Below are 27,764 nucleotides of genomic sequence, written 5' to 3' on the forward strand. Positions count from 1 at the left end.
CAGAGCCGCTCGCAAAAAGCAAGCGCTCGCTCTGAATCAGGGCGGCCGCTTTTTAAAAAAAAAAACGGCCTCCTGGCCGCTCGCTAAGCTGTGGGTGACCACCCACAGCTTTTTCGAGCGGCCAGGTGATGGTCGCAACCATCGGGCTTGAGACGAGACCCTTGTGGTAGGGTCTCGTCTGCCGCAAGCACCAGTGAGCTCCCGGCTCTAATAGAGCCGGAAGCTCACTACTGACATCACTAGTAGTGTCAGTAGGGCTGCCCTCAAACGGCAGCGTTCCTTTGGGAACGCCTCTGTTTGGCCAGCCACCCCCCCTCCCTGCCTACAAAACGGGGTGAGCTGTCGATCAACATCGACAGCCGCCTCGTTTGTAGCGATCCCCGGAGCAAGTGAATTTCTCACTCGCGAGCGCATAGTGCTTATGAGCAGGTCTGAATCAGGCCCTAAGTACACACACTGGCTTCAGACGCAGAACTGGCATAGGATGATGACACTTCAGAGAGAGTACTCTGGTGACGTACTGAGTACACACCCACACCATGGGTAAACACTAGGAGAGTATCGCTGGAAGAAAGGAGCTTGGAACCTGGAGCTCTGCAACATCTAGTATACACTGGAATAATGACGTTGTACAGGCAACTTTCTGTTGTCTGGAGTCCAGCTAAATACCCTAAGGTAGCAGTCCATTGGAGGATAGTATCAGCTGACAGCAACCAATACTATCGTTGGGTAAAGGGCTAATCAGGTGATGTAGATTGTCATGGCTGCGTCCATGATAGTAACTGCAGTAACCAAATCACGGAGCAAGCACATAGATGTCCTAGCAGACCCCAGGTATAATCCTCAGCGCATCACTCGCCGCCACACCTGACGTCTGACCCCTCTAGAGGTCAGGGGAAACCGGCGCTGAGGAGAGTAAAGCCCAATCCTAGACTACAACCTGACACTATATTTTTGATTCACCCCCCCCCCCCCCCCTCACATGACGGAGAGTCCTTCCCACCCCCTAGATTGTTCTGTAATGGAGCGGTCGTCTGTTTTTTGAAAAGCAGTAGATCTTGGATTGGAGACAGAGATCTCTGGCTGCCGGGACTCACTGCTGCCGGGGCATTGAGACTAAGTATAAAGCTGCCTTGTCCCGCACAAGCTTTTTACCTGCCTAGATTAAGCTTAGTGGTTCTAGGATCTCTTCTCTCAGCCCCCAGTGAAGGTTCCAGCTTGAACTCTCTGCTGACAAGACCCCTCTGTACACCAGCTCTTTTCCTACACAGAGTCTGCTCCCTCTCATGTATGAGCTGTATATGACTTCCATTAGAGCATGGATAAATAATCTACTACAATTTATGATCTTTCTCAACCAAGTGTTTATGATAGCCTGAGGAAGCTCTATTTCTCTATATCATGATTTTATAGTGTTAGCTGTACAGCTATCTGTCTCTTGAGCTATATTGCTCTGTCACAGAATGCTTCCCTTTTAGGGATGAAGAGACCCATGCAGTAAACTTTTGGGACTGTCTATCACATCACTACCAAGTGCTAAATGTCTTCTGTTACTCTCTTTATCATATAATATTATTACATTTTGTACCACAATGCCGCCTAAACGTGGAGGGACAAGACAGCGGTTACAGTCCCCTGTCCAATTTTCAAATCCATCCTCGTCTAAACAGAAGTCATCCTCTTCTACATCACTGAAGCCCTCCCCAACTCCTGTCGCTTCACTCTATAAAGGCTCCACACAGCCAGCTGAGTTGGAACTAGATTTGGATGCCTCGGCTCTACTAACCACTCAATCGATGTTTCAAATGTTCGCAGCATTCCGCACTGACATTCTAACCTCAGTTCAGTCACTCAGAACAGAACTCATGGGTTTGGGCGGCCGTACTGATCATTTGGAAGGAAAGATGAGTGAATTGGTCTCCTCACATAATTACCTGCTTACTGCACATTCTGAGTTGCAATCTGAAGTATCATCTAGACGCGATAAAATTGCTGATCTAGAGGACAGATCGAGACGAATAACATCAAAGTACGTGGTATCCCTGATTCAGTTGCCCCTGCGGAACTACAAGAATATGTGACCAAGCTATTTCAAAAACTCCTCCGTTCGTCCTCTGCACAAGAATTGCGCATTGACCGAGTTCATCGTCTACCTAAGCCAAGGGTGGGGATCTACAATTTCCCTAGAGATACCCTAATGAGGATTAATTTCTTTCATATTAAAGAACTTATTCTGAAAGCTGCCAGGCAAGCAGAAGGTTCTGACACCCTGGGGGTCTCCAGATTTTTCCGGATTTACTGGCCCACACTTTGGCCATGAGACGTTAATTTCATGCCATCACGTCTGCACTTTTATGTTCTCAATGGAGGTGTACTTGTTCTCTGTTTACAAGAGTGTATGAGGTTCTCATTATTCTAGCACCCTAGTCTGCAGGGAAGTTTATTTAATTTCAGGAAACAACCTGTATTTAAACTCTTTATAAACCTGATGTTTATTTCTATTCTAAGTGTAGTAATCACTTTACTGTTTTCTAAACTGGGACTACTAGCTTAGGAAAATCGGTAGATGGTTTTCATCTCAGATCATTGATCATTGTGTGACAGATATCGTAAGGAAGGGTTACATTCTCGATCCCTCCAGCCAAACGTTTTTTTTGCAACTCCAATTCTATGGGATGGCACAAGATGTCAAGCTCTACTAGGAGCTCTGCAGTTACTACTACTTTCCATGGTAATTGTCCCAATTCCAAAGGAACAGGAAGGTTTGGGTCCTACTCTAACCTTTTCCTTGTCCAAATACTGGATCTATTAGTTTTTCTATTTTGAACTTAATCTCAATCTTTATTTGCGATTTGCAAGGATCAAGCAGTATTGGAAGCGGAAATTACCTTGGAGGAGTACCACCCCTTTATCCTTTGAGCACAAAGCACTTTCAGTTCCTTTTTGACTTGCTGCAGCCTTGTGAAAATTCACATAAACTGTGGTAATGACGGTTGGGCTATTTCAGTCTAATAATCGCCCTATACCTTGAAAATATGCTTATAAAAGCAGACTCAGAGTCCCTTCTAAAATCTCATCTGCATAAACTGGTGGAGACCTTGCAGACATACAGTTGAGTAATCAACTTTTCAAATTCACAACTGATCCCTGCTCAAAGGTTGTAACTTGTTTGACACTAGTTGCTACAGGGTGTTTATCGTAGAGGAGAAAATATCAGCAGTCAGGAAGCAGGTGATGGCTTTTCTGTGCGTGAAAATGCTTGGTAGGATGGTATCTTGTTTCCAAGCAATCACATTCACTCGCTTTCATTCAAGGATCCTTCAGACTCAACTTTTGGCCAGTTCAAGTTGTTTACATAATCTGTTAGAGTTTCATGTGTTCGAACGGTTCAGTGCTGTCCGTCACTCTCTTCTGTTGTGGTTACAAAGGAAAAATCTTTCCCAGGGACACCTCCTGTCACTCAGTGAGTGGACGATTGTAATGTCTGCAACCAGCCTATAAGAGTGTGGAGTGGTAATATATGCAGGGGTTCTTTCCAGTCTTAGAAACAAAGCTACCAATAAATAATTTGGAACATCTAGCTTTCCTAAAGGCTCTTCTTTGGACCCAACAGTTTCTTCATGGATAGAATCTGTGCATTCAATCAGACAATGCTACGGCCATGGTATACATCAATCATCAGGGTGGCTCTTGAAGTCTCATGGCAATAGTATTCTGTTGGGTGGTCTACATTACAGCCATCCATTACTGGGATGCAGACTATATCTTTCAAAACAGGATACATCCAGGCAATGGTCCCTCCACCCAGAGATGTTCCAACAACTGGTGAGGAAGTGGGGTCCATGGTGATTTCATAGCATTTTCTTATAGCTTACATTTTTCCTCCGATTCCCTTATTATCCGGAATGCTCAAAAAGATTACAGTGTACTGTGTTAAAACCATTCTTTTGACACCAAACTGGCCTCAGCGATCCTGGTACACATATAGGACCTCATTCAGAGTTGGTCGTTGCGGCCGTATGGGAAAAGGGGCCGGATATGCAAATGATGCACTCGCAAGTTGCGTCCCTAAGATCGGATCGGTAGCTGGCCGACCAAGGGGAGGAAGCGGCCGGAAGCCAAAAAAATATGCCCCCTTCTCGTACGCATTACACGTCATCTCCGGGCATATAAGGATTAATCGATACCATCGGGAACCATCGGAACTGGTCGTAGAACTTAAGGTTGACCATACCCTCTCTTAAGCTCTACGATCATGTCAGTGTAAAAACCTCCCATGTCACGTGTGCTATGACACTACTTTGTTAATTATGCACTCCCATAAAACGCCGTTCGCATAATTAGGCACGCCTGCGTTCGGATCTCCACTCCCCCGTTTTCAAGCACCTTCCCCTGTTACCACCCACAAATGCCTCATTCTGTCACTCAAACTACCGACCTGGCTGTGTTCAAGGAGAGAGAAATTTCTGATCGTAGCAGCTAGTTTGCGTGCGCAGTTAAGCGAACATCGGTGGCGTATGACCGTGCGGCCGCTACGACCGACTCTGAATGAGGTCCATAGTATCTGCGTTGCAGCGGAACCTTCATGGCCTCATCCTAACTGCCTAACCTTTATGAACCAAAGACTTATTTTGCATCAAGACTAGGTGGGATTTAAAGGCATGTCTGTTGAATAGGGTTTTCTGAGTAGGTCATACAAAATATAATTGATGCTAAAGAGCCTCTATCTTCCAAAAAACATCATGGAATTTGGAAGTTATACAGTAATCCTTTTATCTACTGTAGTTTTAACACACACTTCTCTTTTCCCACCACTACTACCCACAAACCACCATTCCCCCTTCTATTCCCCTACTCTCTACTTCCCTAGTCAGTCACCATGCCTCCTCGCTCCTGTCACATACTCATCCTCAACCCCTGCCCTCAGCTCCCGCCCAGCCAGCCCATAGTCCCACTCCAGCAACCCAGCCAATCTCATCTATATCTCCCCTCTTCCCTCTCTCCCCTTCTCCTGTGCCCTCTGGAATTCCAGATCCATCAATAACAAACTTCTCACTATCCACGACCTCTTCACCTCCAACTCACTCAACCTTCTTGCTGTCACTGAAACCTGGCTTTCTTCCACTGATACCACTTCACCGCTGCTCTCTCCTATGGGGGCCTCTCCTTCACCCACACAGTCAGACCTAATAACCAACTAGGCGGCAGGGTGGGCATCATTCTATCCCCCAAATGTACCTTTTGTGTAATCCCCCCCCCTGAGCTCTCTATTTCCTTCTCCTCCTTTGAGGTCCACTCTGTCCTTCTTTTCCACCCCATCCATTTCCGTGTCTCAGTCATCTACTGTCCCCCTTGTCCCACTTCCCAATTCCTTGATAACTTTTCCGCATTGCTTAACTATTATCTCTCCTCTGACATCCCCTCCATCATCCTAGGTGACTTTAACATCCCCATTTATATCCACACTGACTTCCACCAATCTTCTCACCCTTTCTTCCTCTTTTGGCCTTTCTCAATGGATGTCACGTCCCCCCAGCCATCCCCCTTTGTGCTCCTACCCTCCCACCACGGGTTATGAACTCCATTCCCTAATCTTATCATCTCCCCCCTCTACCTCCACCTAGATCACATCCCCTCTCTCCTCCTTCGCCCTATCTCTACCTGCTCCCACCTTGCTAACCTCTTCAATCTATCCCTCTCCTCTGGCATTTCCCCCTCTTTCTTCAAACATGCTCTTGTCTCAGCCATTCTAAAGAAAAAACAAACTTGATCCCTCCTCACTCTCAAACTACTGCCCCATCTCTCTTCTCCCTTTTGCCTCCAAAATACTCGAGCTGTTTGTCTACAACCATTTCACCTGCTACCTCTCTGACAAATCCATCCTGACACAGCTGTAGAATCCTATTTTTGTCTTTACTTCCACATATGTATTATCTGAGTCATTCTATCGCAGAAACACTCATTTCTATAATTACCTATAGAGACGGATCAAACATCTGGAGTAACATTACTTACAGCTGCAACAATAAATTTTCCCAAAAGCTTTTCATTTTATCTTAAGCGGTCATACTTAAATTATATCCAGAAAAGCATTCTTGTACATATCTGTGTGAATTGGATTAATGCTGGCTACATCATATTTACCCTCCTTCTACTTTGCTGGCACTGAACTCCCTAATGTTAATTGCTATTTATTTTTAAGGACGGGGAGAGATTACACTGGAGGTTTACTAGCGTAAAAAGACAGATGTAGTTTGGCACTATAGCTCATGAGGATGACAAGAACATATCACAACATTAATTTCTCAATGTAATATACAGTTATCTAAGTAAATAATTATCTCATGCTTGAAAGCCGCATCATATAATAACAAATCCCCTTTGATATTTTGCCTTCTAATTCTAGCTGCTAGAGCAGATCAATAATGCAACTGGTTCCTGAGTGCCCAAAAGGCTTCTGGGCCCCTATTGGCAACCGGAGAGCGCAATGTACTGTATGTTTGTTTGTGTGTTGGGTTGTTTATCTTTATATTTAATAACATTTGATTCCCTTCAGATTGGATTCCTCCTATCTATCGATCGTCTCGCTTTCATGCAGGACAAAAGCGACTTTGAGATTGAAGGTTTGGAATTCATGGTGAGGAATGGATTTGTTCTATTCAACCCTCTCTAGTTTCCTATCTGTCTAGCTTTAGACCCTTTACCCCCTCACCAAAGTATGTTAGAGTTTCCTAACATGTGTTTAGTTAATTTTGAGAATGTCCATCTTAAAATCACCAAGAAAGTTCTGTTATCCCTTGTGTGTATTATCAGACAATGATGCAAGAAGACAGGAATTATTTTGCCTAGAAACTGTAGTGATCAGCGAGTCATCATCAGATTAACACTCCTTTTCCTTCCTTATACACAGAAACGTTTCACTCTTTCAAATGATGTTTTTTAAATTTTCAACCCATAGCAAGAATGTAATGATTTTTTAAGTCATACTTGCTTACTGTCCTGAATTGTCCAAAAAACCCGCGAATTTCAGTTGTCTCCTGAGCTCCTGTGAGAGTAGACCTGCCTCCTGTGTCTTTCACACTCTTGGTTCTTGCATTTTACAGTATATTTATCTTGTGAATGTATTTATTATTTTATGTATAAAATGTGTGACTGTTGTTACTGAGCTAAATGCAATGGAGAACGTTTTTCAGGCAGGGGTGAAGCATGGAGAACGTTTTTCAGGCAGGGGTGAAGCATGGAGAAAGTGTTTCAGGCAGGGGTGAAGCATGGAGAAAGTGTTTCAGGCAGGGGTGAAGCATGGAGAAAGTGTTTCAGGCAGGGGTGAAACTAGGCTTTCTTTCAACCCTCCACCCCCTACTTCCCATTGCTAGCCCAAATAAAAACAGCTTGCACAAAAACCAATAATGAAATATACAGTTTTACAGACAATGTAAACCCGTAAAGTGTGCGTACAGTACATCCAACCATAACTTCGGAACTCATGCACCAGCTGGCTCCAAGACCCTAGCCCCTATGGTTATGCATTACGGGATCTGGTCTAAAGATCTACAGTAAAAAGGTAGACAATTTCTAGATAGACACCGGATGTTAGACAGTCAATAGGTCGACATGTACAAAAGGTTGACAGGGACAAAAGGTCAACACACTAAAGGTTGACGTGTAAGAAGGCCGACAGGTGCGAATGGTTGACAGGGTCAAAATGTCAACATGGAAATGGTCGACACAAATTGTCAGCACATTATTTTTTTGTTTTGTTAGGTTTAGGGTTAGGCACTTACCGGAGAGTTAGGCAGTTACCCCAACGGTTAGTGTTAGGCACTTACCCCGACATTTAGGGTTAGGCACCAGGAGGGAGGGTTAGGGTTAGGCACTTACCGGAGGGTTAGGGTTAGGCACTCAAAGGGGTGGTCAGGGTCAGGCACCTACCAACCCGACGGTTAGGGTTAAGCACCAGGAGGATTAGGGCTGGGCACCAAGGGGAGTTTTAGAGTTAGGGTAATGATTAGGGTTAGAAAAAAGTATCGACCATTTTTTGTGTCAACCTTTTGACCCTGTCAACCTTCTCACATGTTGACCTTTAGTATTTCGACTTTTGTCCCTATCGACCTTTTGTCCCTGTCGACATGTTGACAGTCTAACATCTGGTGTCTATCTAGACATTGTCTACCCTTTTACTGTAGATCTTTCAATCCACATCCATGCATTACAGTCAATGATGAATCTGCTGTATGCCAGGTTTATACATAAATGGCCACTTAGACTGACCTCTAAGGCAGCATAAAATGATTTTAAAGGGTTTGCACTTAGGTACCATACTCTATACGTGCATACATCTTTTATTGCTTCCTTCATCCATATCTCTCATTGCCTCCATCATAGCTCTCTCAGTGTCCCTTTCCTCCCTTTCTCATCCTTCCCCCATTTCTCATTGCCCCTCCATATCTCTGTCATTGTATCCTCCCCCCATATGTCACTGCCCCTCCATATCTCTGTCATTGTATCCTCCCCCCATATCTCACTGCCCCTCCATAGCTCTCACTACCCCTCCATATCTCCGTCATTGTATCCTCCCCCCATACCTCACTGCCCCTCCATATCTCTGTCATTGTATCCTACCCCCATATCTCACTGCCCCTCCATATCTCTGTCATTGTATCCTCCCCCCATATCTCACTGCCCCTCCATATCTCCGTCATTGTATCCTCCCCCCATATCTCACTGCCCCTCCATATCTCTGTCATTGTATCCTCCCCCCATATCTCACTGCCCCTCCATATCTCTGTCATTGTATCCTCCCCCCATATCTCACTGCCCCTCCATAGCTCTCACTGCCCCTCCATATCTTTGTCATTGTATCCTCCCCCCATATCTCACTGCCCCTCCATATCTCTGTCATTGTATCCTCCCCCCATATCTCACTGCCCCTCCATATCTCTGTCATTGTATCCTCCCCCCATATCTCACTGCCCCTCCATAGCTCTCATTGCCCCTCCATTTCGGTCATTGTATCCTCCCCCCATACCTCACTGCCCCTCCATATCTCTGTCGTTGTGTCCTCCCCCATATCTCACTGCCCCTCCATAGCTCTCACTGCCCCTCCATATCTCTGTCATTGTGTCCTCTGCCCATATCTCACTGCCCCTCCATATCTCTGTCATTGTATCCTCCCCCCATATCTCACTGCCCCTCCATAGCTCTCATTGCCCCTCCATTTCGGTCATTGTATCCTCCCCCCATACCTCACTGCCCCTCCATATCTCTGTCGTTGTGTCCTCCCCCATATCTCACTGCCCCTCCATAGCTCTCACTGCCCCTCCATATCTCTGTCATTGTGTCCTCTGCCCATATCTCACTGCCCCTCCATATCTCTGTCATTGTGTCCTACCCCATATCTCACTGCCCCTCCATATCTCTGTCATTGTATCCTCCCCCCATATCTCACTGCCCATCAATAGGTATCTCTGCCCATCATTGTCCTCTACTCAGTGGGACAGGCTTATACTGTACAGCTGTGCGGTCTGGCTCCTATGGCATTCAGAACCAAACAGGAAGTGAAATTAACAATTTTTCACTGAGCGCTGGGTTCTGAGGTGGGGCTGTCTGACCTCCTCGAATCACAGATTTTAACCTCATCATGCCTTTCCCCTCTCTGAGATTTCCTGTTGCCCCCCTCCACACACAGCCACACATCTAGCACAATCCTCACAACTAGGGGCTTAATTCTGAGTTGCACTTATGTCCAAATGCGACCACTTCTCGCAAATATTTAGCAAACTGCACATGTGCTGCCGTTGACTGGTTGGTCACATGGTCCGATTGGTCACTTCTCACCGACAGCTGAAAGAGCATTAATGAGTGGCCACTGGGTGACATTGGATCGTACACGTGCAGGAGAAGCATCCAGTAGGCGTGTGACCTATTCTGAGTCAGGTATACATAGTATACCCTATTTACAGTTGCATCATGTGCACCAAGCATGGGGTAGGTGTAAGTGCCCTTACTAGTGATGGTCTGGTCTCATGGCTGGAGGGTTGTGGGCAGTGCGATTACATAAATGCAGGCGACTCAGACTATAGGCACTATATGTATCAGGCCCTAGGTGTTCACCTCTGATATACTGTCACTGACAATTTATGTTTGATCTATTCTGGATTCCTCCTGTACCACTGTAGCTTGAGCACTGCAATAACAGAACATGCTTTTTTGCATGTCATATACTTTCATGTATTATATTTCCCTTTCTTGTGCAGTTTCTATCAGAAAATCGACTCCATTACCGAAGTGCAAGAACCAAAGAGTTGGATACAGTTCTGGGCGATCTCCATTGTGAGATCAGAGGTCAGTTTGTGAGCAGAAGCTGTCCAGACCGCAGCTAGGGCTTCCACAGTCACACAGCACTTGGGCATGGGACATTGTTGAACAGGTGAAAGTGATTACAGTGCATCCATCACCAACATGCTTTGTGCCTTATGCGTCAGTGACTGGAAGAGCCACGTCCTCATTCATTTTGGTGGAACTCATTAAATGGCCGTGTCCATTGATTCCAGCCAAAGGTGGATTATGCTTGTACAACTCCCAACAGTTTAAAATACCAAAGCAGGACACTTATAATAGATGAATGTAAATGGCATTTATGTTTGCATACTGTATAAGCAGGAATGCTCATTCCTTTACACTTGTAAATTGAAACTCGCGTGAAACACAGCTAGCTTACAGAAATACTCCAAAAAAGACTATAATGCACAAAATACATTGTGGGATATTATATTGACTTCATGGGGCTGTTGTGTAGTTTTGGGTAGGTTATACAAAGATGTACATATCAGATCAACTATAGGGACAATGGCCCTCATTCAAAGGTGCTCGCAAAATGCGAGCGGTCGCTCTGAATGTGGGTGGCCGCTGCTCTTTTGAAGTGCGGCCTCCTGGTCGCTAGCTAAGCTGTGGGTTACCACCCACAGCTTTAGCGACCGACCAGGTTGATGGTCGCGATGGTCAAGACCATCACGACCATCGGGGCTTGCGACGAGACCCTAAGGTTGGGTCTCGGCAACCGCAAGCCCCAGGGAGGATCCTGCTCTGATCGAGCAGGAAGCTCCCCACTGACATCACTGATGATGTCAGTGCGGCCGCCCAGAAAACGGCAGGCGTTCCTTTGACAGCCGCCCCTTTTGTAGTGAGCTCCAGAGCGAGAGAATTTCTCTTTCGCTCCGGGGCTTGCGCACGCGCAGTGCGGCCGCTGCGCGTGTGCAGGGCCTAAACATCGACCCGCTTGCGAGCGGGTCTGAATGAGGTCCAATATATCTTCTAAGGAAGAACATCTGAGAAGTAGCAGATGTTAGTGAGGCACAAATCCGCATAAGTGTTGGCAGTTACTGTCGGACGCACATACACAGTAAAATGAGGAACTCATAGGATCCCAAACTTTTGGGAGCAGGATAAAGCAGGTACACATGACTGATATATAAGAGTACACGGAGTGTTGGAGCAAAGAAGAAGTGAAGTAAATATGTGTGCCACTTCCACAGATCACGAGACCATGATCATGCACCAGCTGCAGATGCTAATCCTGGAGCGGTCGGCGGTGTTGCAGGATGTGACTGAGTACGTTGGGCAGCTGGATGCTCTTCTTGCTATGGCTGTTTCTGCCCGTGAGAATGGATATATTCGCCCCTGCTACACTCTAACCAGCACTATTAATATCAAGGAAGGCAGGTGAGGGGGAGCAGATTGTACCCAGTCATTCTTTCTCTGACAGATATCCACACTCCTTTCAGTATAATAATGTGAGGCTATGCTTGACTTATTGCCATCCTTATTTCACTGTCTCCCCAGACACCCCCTTATGGGTTTTTGCTCTGGAACCTTTGTCCCAAATCCAGCGCAGACTGGAGAGGAAGAGAAGAGAATAAAAATCATAACGGGACCCAACTCATGCGGGAAGAGCGTGTATCTCAAACAGGTAGGAGGGGCCGGTGACAGAGGAATCTGCAAGTACTGTAGATAGGTACTTAACCAAGTAAGTGAAGATAGCAAAATGGGAACTTTAGAGAGGATTATGAAAGCTGATTGGGAAAAGCCACATCCTAAAATGAAGAGTGTTGAGATGTTTTGCAAAGCTAAATATGAGGTGACAGTAGGTACTAGGAAAGTCGTAAGAATAGGTAAAGGTAGATTCTGGAGGAAGAGATAAAGAAGGAACTACAATGTTTTTAATTCATTTTTCAAACTACGAAAGCTAACATAAAGTTACAACAGGTGCTAATGCAAGGTCTGAGCTGCTGTAACCTTGTGCGCTCCTGTGTCATCCAGTCGCCATGTTTGATTATATGTCTCTTCCATTTCTCAGGTTGGTCTCATTGTTTTCATGTCTATGATTGGAAGCTATGTCCCAGCCACATTTGCTGAGATTGGGCCCATTGATGGGATATATACTCGTTTACAGACACGTGAATCTGTATCTCTTGGCTTGTCCACCTTTATGATTGACCTAAACCAGGTAGGCAAGCCTCACTTAAACCGATATCCTGTGCTAATTAAGTATGTGAGAGTATTGCAGTTTGATGTATTGTGCTCTGTTTGCTCCATCCTTTGTACCCACAAAACCAAGTCATACATTATTACCAATCGGAGTCAGACACTACTGTTTTGTCATATGAATACATCAACTCGTTCTTTTTCTCCTATAGCTTCCTTTATAGGTAGTGCAGCCTGGTCCATCATTACAAATTTTGGGCTTCTATATACAGGCTGTAAGGTACGCCCATTTCATGATACACAGGGGAGAGGACTATCATGGAGTGAGCTCTGTATAATGTGATTACAGCATTTTATTACAATCCGTCATAATAAATTGAAAACTTGCTATAAGATGAAATAATTCAGCAGCTGACCTTACGCCTGTCTGCGGAACATATTTTGCGTGTTTTCGCACCGTTCATGCTCCGGAACTGATGCCACGCTAGTCGAGGCGTTGTAGTGGCATACACATTTTGGGCAAAATTTACTAAGTGGCGGTTTGACAGCGGTTTCTATTCTATTCCAAATCCTGGGGGTTTGGTGGCGGTTTTGCAGCGGTTTCTAAATGACAGCCATGTTCTATTCTATTTTAAAATGTGTTTTGACTGCGGTTTGGTGGCGGTTTTGCTATCTGCAGGTTTACTAAGGTCAAAACCGCTGCAAAACTGCCATCAAAACACATTTTAGAATAGAATAGAACAGGACTGTCATTTAGAAACCACTGCAAAACCGCCACCAAACCGCCGGGGTTTAGAATAGAATAGAAACCGCCACCAAACCGCCGGGGTTTAGAATAGAATAGAAACCGCCACCAAACCGCCGGGGTTTAGAATAGTATAGAAACCGCTGTCAAACCGCCGCTTAGTAAATTTTGCCCTTTGAGTGCATTTACACTTACTTCTGTACAGGTGTAACCGAGCTGTAATGGGGCATTATAACACAGGCAAAGTTCACATGGGGTGTATTGAAGGGATGGACATATTGCAGACTTCTGAGTAATGAATAATAGTGGGAGACATGTAATGTTTTTCTATCAGTCATTGTAGATTTGCAAGACAAGAATTTATTGAAAAGTAAAATAAATTCTCCCAGTCTAACAATTGCAATGACATTGATCTCTTCCCTTTATCTAGGTGGCGAGAGCAGTGAATAATTCCACTGTAAATTCACTTATTTTAATCGATGAGTTTGGAAAAGGAACTAATACAGTAAGAAATGTCACTGTTACACCATAGGCTTGTTCAATTAATAATAATAATAATAATAATAATAATAATAATAATTACTGTTATTTCCCTATTACACTTTGTCACCTCATGATTGTCAATAATTTACTGCTACAGTTCAAAATAAAAGGCTGCCAGATACAGAAGTTGCACCTTTGCTACTGTATGAGTTTGAAGTAAGGTGAAGGACCCTCAGAGCCGGCCCTAGGCATAGACAAACTAAGGGCACCCAAGCCCATCTAGGGCCGACATTGGTTTGGGGCATGCATGGCCGGGGCACCAGTTGTTGGCTGGGCAGAGATTCTGGCAGCTGCTACTGTCATTGTGCAGCGTCCATGATTGGAGCTCAGCTGACAGCTCCGATCTGACCTGGCAGCAGCAAACAGTGGCCCTGATTCAGAGCCGGACGCTCTGACAGAGTGCTCGCTCTGAATCAGGGCCGGCCTTCTTGTTTTTCAGGACGGCCTCCTGGCCGCTCGCATAGCTGTGGCTGACCACCCACAGCTATAGCGAGTGGCCAGGAAGATGGTCGTGATGGTCAAGACCATCGCGACCATCGTGTTTGCGACGAGACCCTTGTGGTAGGGTCTTGTGGCCGCAAGCCCCAGAGAGATCTGGCCCACCATCGACCCGATTGCGAGCGCACAGCGCTTGCGACCGGGTCTGAATCAGGCCCAGTGAGCGGGCAGCGGCGGTTTGCGGGGATGAGGCACCTGGATGACGGCTAGTAGTTAGCGTGGGTGCTGTGCTGGGAGAGGGGTAATGGGTGCTGTGCTGGGAGAGGGGTGCTTTGCTGGGAGAGGGGTGCTGTGCTGGGACGGCTGCTGGGAGAGGGGTACTGTGCTGTGATCTGTGCTGGTAGAAGGGTGCTGTGCTGGGTGATATGTGCTGTCCTGTGATCTGTGCTGGGTGCTGGGAGCGCAGCGCAATGGGGAAGGGGCCACAGCACAGTGAGACCACGCCCCTTCTGTGAGACCACCCACTTTTTCAGGATCCTATGGGGGGGCACCACCCAAAATCTTGCCTACGGCACTAATTTGGCTAGGGCCAGCTCTGAGGACCCTGCATTGATGAACAGATTGTCCAAGTATGGAAGAATATTCACCCCATGAACCTCAGAAAAGCCACCAATTCTGCCATGATGCCCATGAACACCTTTAACTCAACAGGCTGAAATCTAGAATCCCAAAATTATGAGCCTGAAGTGTAAATCTGGAGAAGGCATTGGTGACATTCCCAGATCGGACGGTCATGTGGGAACAAGCAAATGTGTGCATCCTGTGAGTCCACGGACCAAAAACTGGAGCTGCTCCATGCCATGCATGACAGATCTCAAGGATTCCATCCTGCAGCTGTTCACGCTGATGCTGGGTGCTTAGGGATGTTGTGTTCAGAATGGGCTAAAATGATCAGTCAGTATTAATAGAAACCCATTCTCATCTATTCTTCTGGCATTGGCAGACTACCCCTGAATACATTGATGACTGAATGGATTCCCGCAGATCTCATCATCTTATGGTGAAATGTCATCTGGGTGAGAGCTTCAGGAGATCTATGATGTTCCCCCAATTTCTCTCACCCTGGCATCTGAACCAACGCTTCCAAAAGAGAAGTACTATAGATGGGCCTCACCACAGGGGATCCCAGGTGAGGCAGCAGCGATGCTATTACTGCTCATCTCTGAATTACCCTAATGTGGTTGAAATTCCATCCTTTTCTGGCACACGGAAGTGCTATGCGAGCATTGGCCTGTATTCATCTATGCAACCGCACCGCTCTCAGCCCTTCCAATGCGAGTGTAGCCATCATCATTAGTAACGGCACATACATCTGCCCCATGCTTGGTGCATAAGATCCGACTGAAAATGGTGTGAACTCTGCATATGCCCAACACAGAATAGGTGGTAACTCTGCCTATGTGCCACAACTTCTCCTACATTACCACCCTGTAAAGCCCAGTCAGTCGTTGGTGAGAAGCGAATCAGAACCGCTCATAGCTGCTCTAAGTTGCGTATGTAGGCCGTGATGTAGGTGCAGTTTACAAAAAATTGTGAGATGCGGGCGCATTCGGCGTTGCATGCAGCTCAGTATCAGGCCCTATATAAATAACTGTTAATAAATAAATAATCCATGAGGTGGACAAAATACTTCAGTTGTGTTTTATAGACATAAATGTCCCAGCGCGTTCAGCACAGCAAGACATACAGTGTAGCTTATAGTAAATCCTCTGTGTGTGTCTTTCCAGGTGGATGGTCTCTCTCTCTTAGCTGCTATCCTCAGGCACTGGATAAATAAGGGTTCTTCCTGCCCCCATATTTTCCTGTCTACTAACTTCCACAGTCTAATACAGCTCAAAATACTCCCAGACAGTCCCACAGTGCAATATCAGGTGAGAGCAAACTGGACAATGTAAATGGATGTGTGCATTCAACCTATTATTGCTGAGGATGACACTTTAGATGCCTAGGCACCTCACAATGTCATCTCTGTAATGAATTCATAAAGTCACATGTCATTGCTGGCTATGTAGATTTTTTTTATATACTGTAGATTGCAAAGTAAATTTAATTACAGGAAAACCTCAAAGTTAAAAAAAAAATAAATCACAGAAAGGAAATATTTACTTATTAATTTTCTTTTGCTGTTGGTAATTGTTATTGCAGGTATAATGGGTCATATTTATCAAAATCTAATGGAAGTTCCAGCAAATATTAGGCTATGTCTTTACTTCTAAAGCCCACTTTCCAGCAAGAGACATTTGGTAAATTCCAAATTTTCCATATTTCTTATTGCCGCGATATGCTGCATTAAGAAATGATATTTAATGGGGCAAAATACTGAATATGGATAAATATGCCACAATGTCACATCGTGGCAGATTCAATTCAGTGTGCTGTGAGACTCTCCGGGAAGTTGGTCCTGTAGCTATTCAATTCAGCGCTCCGTTAAGTCCGACTACAGGATATCTTCTCGCATGTGAGGAGAAATCCTACTGAAGTGGCGGTCGCGAGTCTGTTTGCCGGCTTAGCGTGGCGCTAACAGCCTGGCGGCCGGCACTTTAGTCGGAGAATGCCAGTTCTCGCGACTAAACATCCAGGTTAAGTCGTGAGAACCGGCATTCTCCAACTTAAGTTGTTATAGTTGGACTAAACAGTGCGCTGAATTGAATAGCTCCGGGACCAACTTCCCAGAGATATTCACAGCAGCGCGCTGAATTGAATCGGTCCCATTGAGACAAGATCACCAAATGGTATCTTGTACAGTCCGTATGAGAAGCACTTAAAAACTATTAAAGGGTGACTATACTTAAAGCAGAATATTCCGTTCTGAGCTGTGTTTCAGAAATTATACTCAAAAGCAGAATATAACTTCCCTAGAGTCTCGCGATCCAGCCGGTTTGGTGTATCCCCTCTTGCAGTGATGGCTGTCTCACTCCTGGCTTATATCATACAGATAGTGTGTTGTACATCAAGACACAAACCGCCCACAGGAGCGAGGCGAGGACAGCAGATACGGAATATTTTGCATAAACATTTAATTTATGGTATTCCGCACAAAAATTCAAATTCAGTTTTGGGTGGAATGTCTGTTGGGAGGAAAGACTGGGTCAGTCCTAAATTAAATATAATATAGTATGTTATACTTCTTATGCTCCAAATGATGGAAAAAAAAAACCCTTATCTGGAAAACAGTAAATCCTGAGGATAAAATAATACATCACATACCAGTTGTTACAATTTAGGAGATACAAAAATGTAGTCGGTCTTACTATACAAGTCTGGACAAATTAAACCTAAACATGATTTAATGTTGGTTGCTTCAGGCTAAGTAAAAACACCACTGAAAGAATCACAAAAATGAAACAGTAAAAAGACAATAGGTATATATTTTTCACTTTTAAGGTTCCCTGCTGTCTTTACTGTTGTAGAATGAGCCCATGTGGCCGAGAGTACCGTCTCCGCTTCATAAGCCATCTCCCCCTTGTAGGAGGACAAAACAGACTATACTCACAGGAGGAGATGCAGACAGATCTCTCCATTCACACTGTCATCCCAGCAGCGTACTGCATATATATGTGATAACCCCAGGGTGCAGAGCCTCTGCTCTCAGGCTGTATTGTGCATAGACGTGGTAGGTTCCTGCTATGAGAAAGGTGCAGGTGCCGCATCTCTTGGTGACCACATTATTAGATGGGAGTAGATGACATTTAGAAAATCGTGTGTATTATTAGATTAAGAAATATGAATTAAATGAACAGTTTAAACTTGTCTAAACCTGCATAACTTGATGTACGGTGTGTGACATATCTTAGGTTTGGGGTGTGCACAGTATGACAAAAATTAAATAGATAGCTTGCATGACAATGACTATACAAAGCCAAGTAATAAAATAGTATGCACGATATAGCATGAAAGTAAATATTGTTCATAGTGGACCATTACTCAACACACAGCATAACAGCCTAATGTCCACCACATATAGCCCCCTGCACCCTGTGTGCAGTTCACCACTGACCTGTGCCCACCATTACTTCCCCATGCCAACAACATATTGCCCTGTTCCCAGATTAGCTACCTCGTAGCCATCACTATCCCTTATGCTTAATACTATATCATCATGACCATTGGAAATGGATACCCATCATTACAGCTGTGTGCCCATGCTACCAGGTTCATTCCCTTTAATGTTTCATGCAAACTAGCATAGGCAAACGCAGGGGGGGTTTCCGTCTGCCTAGAAACCCCCTCCCCAGCACACACCATGACCACAATAGTAATATAATAGAATGTTACTAGCGCTGCATGTTCTTCTCAGTATCACAAATGAAATGATTAGCACCGCCTGTGGATCTTTAAAAATGTGTCAACCAGTAATAAATATTATACATGCGCACCAACTAGGACATGTGGAAAACATGCACTGTTAGGCTTGCACTGCTATAGATCATCAATAGGGTTAATTATTAATACTGTATAATAATACACTATCCAGTACATAAAGAGCCCAATATGTACATATATATGTCCAGGGAAGTGCTAGGTTCTTCTGCCGCTCCCCCAGACTCCCGGACTTGCCCCGATGCTCTGGAATGATGCCCACATCTGAAGAAAAACATCCTGCTCAGACTGGATGGACCTACTGCCACATCGAATGGCTTACTGTGATCGCTGGTCCTGTATATGCTAGAATTATGCAACACAATATACATATTAAAGCTGGATAAGTACTAATTCTGCCCACTTCATGGACTGGCCACACTCACTCTAAAATCAAGCATTTGCAAACCCCCCTCTAGAAATCCTGCGTTTGCCACTGAAACTAGTACAACAATATCAAGCATAACAAAGCTGATGCCCATATGTCTCAATGCTACCACACAGGGCCGTAGCTAGAGTAATGCGGCCGGTGCCATCACACGGGGCACCACAGGTCAGGGGGCACTGTTTGAGCCTGTCAAAATTCTGTTTATTATCATTCTTGCTTGTAGCTTCCTCTTATTTCATCCCCAGCATCTCCTGGCCTCCCCTATCTCTTCCCTGGCCCTTCCCCATGAAGCCATGGCCCTTTTTTGGGTGCATTATGTCCCTTTGAAAAATGAGGGGGCGCCAATGCTCTTTCTGGCACAGGGCACCAAAATGTCTAGTTACGGCTCTGCTGGTAGTACCACATGCAGTATATCTGCAGATCAACAGACCCAGAATTACATACTTTCACCAGTGCAGTGCCATCATATCTAGATCTCTGGATTTCAGACCCACACACAATACATAAATACACGGCCCGTGCAATCAGCCTCAGTTACCATGCTGGCCATACTCTGTGCAGTTTTATTCACATGCTTACAGAATTCAGCCCAAACTCCCCCCCTGCTCCTCAGGTTTCCCCATTCTTACCTGCTTGACCCTCTTTCTGTGTTGGTTAGCGGTCTGTGGTATTAGTAGGGATAATGGAGACCCAGTCTAGGAGAGCCTTGATTTATTTTTGTAAAGTTATATAATTGTTTTCAAATTAGAACTGTTAAGCTTCGATTCGTAGCAGCGACAGCAGTGTCCGCTAATAAAACATCTTGTTGCTGTGGTGGAAGTTTAAGGATGATGCAGCAAGTGGAACTGTTTGGGTTCACGGCGGCAGGTGTTGGGACTGCATGGTCAGACATCCCGGGTACCACCTGCGGCCCACAGTCCACCAATCTGACAGCGCTAGCTTAGTGCACAGCTTACACTTTTCAAAGAGTGGTGTTTCTTCACCTACTACTAAATGCTTTCTACTGATTGATGGAAAATGCTGATGGTGTGTTGCCACATGCGTATTAGATAATCTATGCTATATTGTCTAAACTCTTTGCCATACAGTGCCACCACTTTACGCACAGTCATTTGCAAATGTGCAGACCCAATGTAAATGTCGGGCACCTTTTGTTGTTCAAGTCATGAGTGCACGGACCTGTTCTTCAAGATGGCTTTGCCTGCAGAGATGGAAATGTTTTAGCCTTCTGGTGTGAGGTACTGGGAGGATCAAGGCATTTGGAACCTGCAAAAAATAAGATTCAGTTTTCCTGGACACAAATATTGAAATAAAATTCAGAGCGGCTATGAGGCACATTTATGAGGCATCTAACATCTTTTTAGATTTTAGAAACTTTAATATTGCTAATAAATTATGAAATATAAGACAGTATATACTCTTACAATGACATGATTAAAAAGAGCAATCAAAATAAATAAATGAATAAACACTTGAACAAATTCACAGAGTCTATGAATATGTTCAAGTGTTTATTCAATTATTTATTTTGATTGCTCTTTTTAATCATGTCATTATAATGCTGTCATTATTACATTCATTTCTAATCCAATGGCAATAACCAAAGATTCCGAATATGCAATATTATTGTTCTGTGCTCTGTAGACCTTCGAGTGGTGCCTGGATGGGGAGGAACTGGTCTTCTTCTACCAGCTAAAGGAGGGAGTGTCAGAGGTCAGCCAAGCAGCCAGGGTCGCGGCTATGGCCGGTATGCCGGAAGATATCATCAAGCGGGGGGTGGAGGTAATGTACTTATCACTTTTCCTAATGAAGGGTCACTGTAATAAAAATGAGTTTCAGTTTTAAGTAGAGTTCTGTAGTTTATATATTATCATGTGATATGACTCACTTGGTGCCCAGCAATGAACCCCCAGGGCCTGATTCAGACCCACTTGCAAGCGCTTGAGCGCTCGCGAGTGGGTCGATGGTGTGCTCTGCGCACGCGCAGCGGCCGCACGGCGCGTGCGCAAGCCCCGGAGCGAGAGAGACATTCTCTCTCGCTCCGTGGCTCGCTACAAAAGGGGTGGCTGTCGATGTTGATCGACAGCTCGCCCCGTTTTGTAGGCGTGACGGGGGGTGTTTCTTCACAAACGGAGGCGTTCCCATGCGTACACCTGCCGTTTGTGGACGGCCCCACTGACATCACCAGTGATGTCAGTGGGAGAGCTTCCGGCTCTTTTAGAGCCAGAAGCTCTCTGGGGCTTGCGGCCACGAGACCCTACCACAAGGGTCTCGTCACAAGCCCTGATGGTCGCGATGGTCTTGAACCATCGCGACCATCATCCTGGCCGCTCGCAATAGCTGTGTGTGGTCACCCACAGCTATGCGAGCGGCCAGGCGGCCGCACCAAAAAAAAACGCCCTGATTCAGAGCGAGCGCTCTTTTAGAGTGTCTGGCTCTGAATCAGGGCCCCAGTCCAGCTGGTCCTGTAATATCTCCGTAGTGCTGTAATGCTGCCCTTAGTCCTAATGCTGGGGGGTTGTCTATAGGAAAAGCCCACATTGGCAGCAGTGAGGAGAGATGCAGCATGCTCCGGGGGTACTCACCAAACCGGGTGGGGCATTGGACCCTGAGTAAATATTTTGCAATAGTTTGGAATTTATGGAAATTACAACAGAAAATGAATTTGCCATTTTGGGATGAATTGGCCTTTAAGATGACAGTGATTTATTCTGTATGTCACACATGAGAGAATGAAGAGAATGTGTTACAGACTGCGCTATAGACTAGGGCTTGATTTCAGACTCACTGGATTGAGGGCCTGATTCAGAGACGCTCACTATTTGCGAGCGCACCCTCTGAATCAGGGCGGGGAGTATTTTTTTATTTATTTTTTCCCGTCCGCTTGCTAAGCTGTGGGTGCCCACCCACAGCTAGTGCGAGCGGGCAGGAGATAGTCACGATTATCGCAACCATCGGCATTGTGAGGAGACCCTAAGGTAGGGTCTCAGCATTCGCAATGCCGAGTGGACTTCCAGCTCTAATAGAGCCGGAAGTCCACTACTGACATCACGAGTGATATCAGTAGGGCCGCCCACAAACGGCAGCCGTTCCTTCGGGAACGCCTCCGTTTGTTCAGCCACCCCCCCTACCCGCCTACAAGACGGGTCGAGCTGTCCATCAACATCGACAGCCGCCCCGTTTTGCTGCGAGCTCCGGAGCGAGTGAAGGTCTCACTCGCTACGGGGCCTGCGCACTGGGCCACCATCGACGCGCTTGGGAGCGCAATGCGCTTGCGAGCGGGTCTGAATCAGGCCCTGTGTCAAATAATGACACCACAGTCAGGATAATAATGTAAGAGCTGAGGACAATGAGGGGGTGGTCCTAATGTGTTAGGTGGTCATAGTTTGAAGTTATGTTTTCACTGTTTCCATCATACTTATTCCAAGTAGGTGTGTCCTCCTTTTATTGGGGTGGTCTCAAGGACCAGGGAATGGGCTTGTACTTAAAAATGCACACGATGGACAAATTACTGCACAAACAAAGTAGTGTAGGGTAAATTCATTGTGGTTTTTAAATAACCTTTCTATTTAATGGTCAAAGCCAGACACTTATTTAGATAGGTTTTCATTATTTTCTTCACGTGCTCATCCATGACACCAATAGCCAGTTTAGGGCTCCCGTGCTTTTTAACTGCAGTGATGAGCCCCGTCGCCAACCATTATGAGTATATCTGGGAGTTCATCTTTATTGCTGGTAATATTTATTTAATTTTCAGTCAGCAAGTGACTGTCACGTCTGTGGTTTGGTTTGGACTGGAGCATGCGTGGGAGAGGAAGTGTGCACAAATGTGGATGGTTTTAACCAGGACTATGAGGAATATGAGGCTGCTGTGATGACCGTGATGCCCAAAGGCGATGACTGGAAGGATACAGTCTATTATATGAGAACTTGGTAATTGCACAGGCAGAAGATTAATGATGGTTGAAATAACTTGGTATAGATAAAAGTCCAATGTAATAGAACAAACCTGTTAAGAGTTGATTAATGTCCATAAATGAAGAATGATATTTGATTTGTTGTTGATCCGATGTTTGAGGAAGGATAATTGACTTGATGAAAATCCGATGTTTGAAGAATGATAATGGATTAGATGTTAGTTGATCGGTAGGAACCGGTGACAAGTTTATTAGAGATGATTGGTAGGAACTGATGATGATACTTTATTAGAGATGGTTGGTAGGAACCCATGATGACACTTGGTAGGAACCGATGGTGATACTTTAGAAGAGATAATCAGTAAGAACCGATGATGATACAAGTTAGGAACCAATGGTGAAACTTTATTAGAGATGATCGGTAGGAACCGATAGTGATACTTTATTAAAGATAATCGGTAATTACCGATGATTATTTGAGAGATAATTCCCAATGATAATTTCCAGACTCCATCAGATGATAACTGAGAGATAATTCCCAGTAGCAAGTCAGGACTGCAGCAGGTTGTGTGAGATGAAATCCCAATGGCAAGTCCGGACTGCAGCAAATGATGAAGGAGTCTTGATAGAAGATGGAGACAATCGCATAGGACGGACTGCGCCAATCAGAAACAGCAGTTGAGGGAGCTCAGCACTAGAGCTGTTACTGCAGCAGGAAGCGACATTGTACTGGCAACAGAGGGCAGTCAGTGAAAGGAATTTATAGGACTGGATCCTGGATGATTGGCCAGTGCAGTCAGCAGTTCAGCAGGCCGTGCACTGAGTGGAAGCTTAGCGTCATGTGACAAAGTCCAAGATGGCCAAGCCCATGTCTCTGTTCTGGAGGGAGCCAGCGTGCGGCCTATATGTCAAAAACCTGGAGAAGCCTGCGTGTAGTAGAAGGCCGCGGAGCACCAAGTGTATATCCTGGCACCCTCCGTGCGCGGCGTGCAACCCAGAGGGCCCTCTGTTCCAACCTGGATAGGCACCGGAGAGGTAAGAAGGAGACTTCAGTACCACGGGTTGTGAGACTTCAGTACCACAGGTCGGGAGACTTCAGTACCACGGGTCGTGACAGTGACCATGAAATGTCACTATACACATGGACTTTAAGAGCTGATTCAGACCCGCTCGCTAAGATGCGATCGCTTGTAGCTGGCTGATAGTTGCAATCTGCGCATGCATCGCAATGCGCATGCACGAACCAGTGCGAATGCTCGGGAAGCAATCGCTCGCTGTGCATAGACAGCCCAGCAGAGTGAGTGACAGGAGAAGGCGTTTGTGGGTGGTGACAGTGGCAGTCCACTAGAAACGGGGGAGTGGAGGTGCGAACGCAGCCGTGCCTGAGTGTCTCAATGCCGTTTCAGAGGTGTGCATAATTAAAAGACAGCATCATAGTACATGTCACTTGGTGGAATTTCACACTGAAGTGATCGCAGTGCTTGTGGCAGGGTATAGTCCACCTCAAGCGCTGCGATCACATCCAGTGGTGTTCGATGTACCAATGTTTTCTTGCACTTCCAGGAGATGATGTGCGCAAGTTGGCGTCTTATGAATGGCTGGTGGGTGTCTGCATACACTAAGTGGTCGCACGCCAAGACATAGTGGATGTGCTAATGCCTTGCTGTGCGTGCGCTGGATTTGCATACGCAGGGTACAAGCGAACGCATCTAGTGAGCGGGTCTGAATGAGCTCCTTAGTACCCAGTACAACATTGTCATTACAGAGGTTTGCAAGCCCAACACATCCTGTTGGATAACGAGAAAGGGCTATAAGTGACCCATTTAAAATCATTTTGGGGGATTTACCTAATTATTGTGTACACTCAGAAGATTGAATGCATTTTACACTGTGTTTTCTCATATTATTACATTATTAAAATTTGAGAATCTTGACTCTTTACTTCTGTGTTACCAACTCGTCCTTTTTAGTCCTTTAATCCCATGATTGTTCCTTTATCTTACATTTCTTTTTATCCTCAATCTTATTACGCTACTTTTTTCCATACAGTTTACCAAATTTTCCTTTTGTGCCCAAGGTTTCTGAGCTGTTCCGGAGAGGTCAGGCCATACAATGCCTCAATCAGACGGCTAAACAGGAAAAGCTGGAGAAGTAAGGCAGATGCTAAACCTTGGGATACACTATACATACCCTAGCCTTGACCTTCTGTGTCTGATTTACAGATAAAGTACTTTATGGTTCTTTCACCTAATACCCCTTTTCCACCTAAATTCCGGGTCTGACCCGGAGTTGGAACAAAGTTCCTATCCGGATCAGACCCGGAATTTTGCCGGTGCTGACTCGGGATATTCCCGAGTCAGCGCCGCTCACACCGCAGTCGGGTCTGCATAGACCCGGCTTTTGCGGAGTGAAAGTGGACGCTAGGAGATGACGTCATCTCCAATCGCCACTGAAGCCGGACCAATCGGCCGGCTAGCAGCGCACTCCAGGTCTTCGTGACCCGGAGTGCGCTGTTCCCATAGCAGGGTTTCACGGGCTACGCCCGTGTTAAACCCTGCTGGTTACCTGGGTTGGATTGCCGGGTCACTCGACCCGGCGATCCAACTCTCTGCCCTTTTACACCAGGGAGCTGCCCGGGTTAACCCTTCAAAAACCCGGGTTTTAGCTCCGGTGTAAAAGGGGCATTAGTCTCATTCACTACTCATTCAGTACAATTTATTTTCAATTTTCCAGATTATGTCATGTATAAAAGAAATAAACTTCATCTGTAGTCTCTCTCCTGGAAGCCAGCCTGGTACTTCTTGATTTGTTAGGGTAAATACTTAGAGGAATTACCAAGTCTGTACTGAGAAATGTACTGGGGTCCAGATTTATCCAAGAGTGATATAATGGTTTGTCACTCGTTACTAATCTTAAATGGTGCTCCAACCAATTATCTCCTAACTGTCACTTTACAGGCTGAGGGGTCTATGTACTAACAGAGGATAAAGTGGACGAAGATAAAGTACCAACCAATCAGCTCCTAACTGTCATTTTTTATTTTGTCTCTCTGTTTTCTCTATGCCGACATTTGCACTTGTCTAGATACATATCTCCTTTGTATTTTATCTCATACCTCTTACACCCTTTTCTCTCACTCCTTTTAGGTGTCAGAAACTAGTCTCCAGCTTTCTCTGTCTAGATCTTGATGATCCACAAATCGACCTACAAAAATATTTGTCCGATGAGGTCCTACCCTTCTCTTCCATATTATAAACTTTCTGATAATGTTACTTTAAGAAAAGTTATCAAAGTCATATAATACATGTGACATTTTTTAAGGAGCCCTGTTGGATAACAGTGATCACCACTAATGAACAGCAAAAAATAAATGACCTATATTTCCGATGGAAAATAGAATAGTTTATTGCAGAATTATAGAGTGATAGACACAACATTTCATCCAATGTATCCCCTAAACAGGAGGATACAGGGTTTTTTCAATGTCAAATAAGGGTAACCTCTGGTCATTCATTAACTACTATTCTGTACCCCTTCCTCGCCTCCAAATAGTTTATACCAAACACTACTTTATAAGGTCTAATCTAACAATTAAACTTTTCTGTAAGTAAATGCTGTCATACAATTTTTTTTTATTGTATATACTATAATGTTCACTTATTGTTATGTTAAACAACTGCCATTGTTTTATGAAACTGCTGTACTTTGACAGTGAAGATATTGAGATGTAATTTGCTCTAATAATAATAATAATTGAACCTTTGTACTGAGTCTCAGTAGGAAGTTTTAACTCTCTATAGTGGGGAACTTGTTGTGTTGCATGTTAGTGCTGTTATGAGAACATTGAGATTTTAGCAATACCTTGTTTTGGTTTTTTTTTTACATTAGACATGTTGAAATTAATGTGGAACCACCTTTTGCTCTTATTAACGCTTATCTAACAAGTGACTTCTAATGAAGTCTCACTTGGGCTCTTTATTTTTAAGTATTATATGATACATTTCTGGACATAATTATCATCTGATGTTGTACAGTATGCTCATGTGCTATAAATGACTTAACATTTCACCTTCCTTTGTATTTTTTATTTTTTAGCTATCACAGTGCTTCCTAACTGCAGTCCTCAGGTACCCCTAACAGTGCATGTTTTCCAGATCTCCTAGTTGGTGTACAGGTGTGTTCATTACAGGCTGACACATTGTAAAAGATCCACAGATGGTGCTAATTATTTCACTTGTGATACCGAGGACATCTGTAACATATGCTTTAATAGGGGTTCCTGAGTGTTGAGAAACACTGACTTAACCCATTGAAAAATCAGTGCAACCAGAGATTGACAGAAACTATATAAATGTTATTTCTGATATTGAGATGGCTTTTCCTGAGGTGATGGATCCTATTGATGTCTCTTCTTAAAAAAAACAATAACACTGGTGTGGCAAAGTAAGGGACTTACCACAGGTATCTGGAAGAGATTCTGCTCTCACTCCTGCTGGCAGGAGTAGGTGGGACTGAGGGCCTGATTCAGAGCCGCTCGTAAGCGGCCGCTCGTTCGCTCCCAGTGATGTTTCGCACATCTGCGCATGCGTATGGGTTGTAATGCGCATGCAAAACCAGTCAGTGCGGTTGGAAATTGTGTGTTCGCAAAATAGCGAGTGCCTGCTAATTTGAGTGACAGGATGAGGCGTTTGTGGGTGGTAACGGGAAGGTGCTTGAAAACGGGGAGTGGAGATCTGAACGCAGGCATGCCAAACGGTCAAAACGGGCGTTTTAATGGGAGCGCATAATTAACAAAGCAGCGTCATCGGCCACGTCACTTGGTTGTCTCTTAGCC

General features: G+C 45.0%; 1 protein-coding gene across 1 annotated transcript in view; it reads left to right on the top strand.

Moving 5' to 3' along the window:
• MSH5 (mutS homolog 5) overlaps positions 1 to 26,856 on the top strand; it is a 94,400-nt gene extending 67,544 nt beyond the window's left edge. The window contains exons 15-24 of the mRNA XM_088481550.1: positions 6,557 to 6,637; positions 10,254 to 10,341; positions 11,532 to 11,718; positions 11,839 to 11,965; positions 12,353 to 12,502; positions 13,656 to 13,730; positions 15,994 to 16,137; positions 20,658 to 20,795; positions 25,008 to 25,081; positions 26,077 to 26,856. Coding sequence (XP_088337676.1) covers positions 6,557 to 6,637; positions 10,254 to 10,341; positions 11,532 to 11,718; positions 11,839 to 11,965; positions 12,353 to 12,502; positions 13,656 to 13,730; positions 15,994 to 16,137; positions 20,658 to 20,795; positions 25,008 to 25,081; positions 26,077 to 26,185 — 1,173 coding nt within the window. The 3' untranslated portion in view covers positions 26,186 to 26,856. The remainder of the gene's footprint in view (positions 1 to 6,556; positions 6,638 to 10,253; positions 10,342 to 11,531; positions 11,719 to 11,838; positions 11,966 to 12,352; positions 12,503 to 13,655; positions 13,731 to 15,993; positions 16,138 to 20,657; positions 20,796 to 25,007; positions 25,082 to 26,076) is intronic.
• The last annotated feature ends 908 nt before the right edge of the window (positions 26,857 to 27,764 follow it).

This window comes from Taudactylus pleione, unplaced genomic scaffold, assembly GCF_031769625.1.
Source record: "Taudactylus pleione unplaced genomic scaffold, aTauple2 ptg000274l, whole genome shotgun sequence".
In the NCBI taxonomy this organism is placed as follows: Eukaryota; Metazoa; Chordata; class Amphibia; order Anura; family Myobatrachidae; genus Taudactylus; species Taudactylus pleione.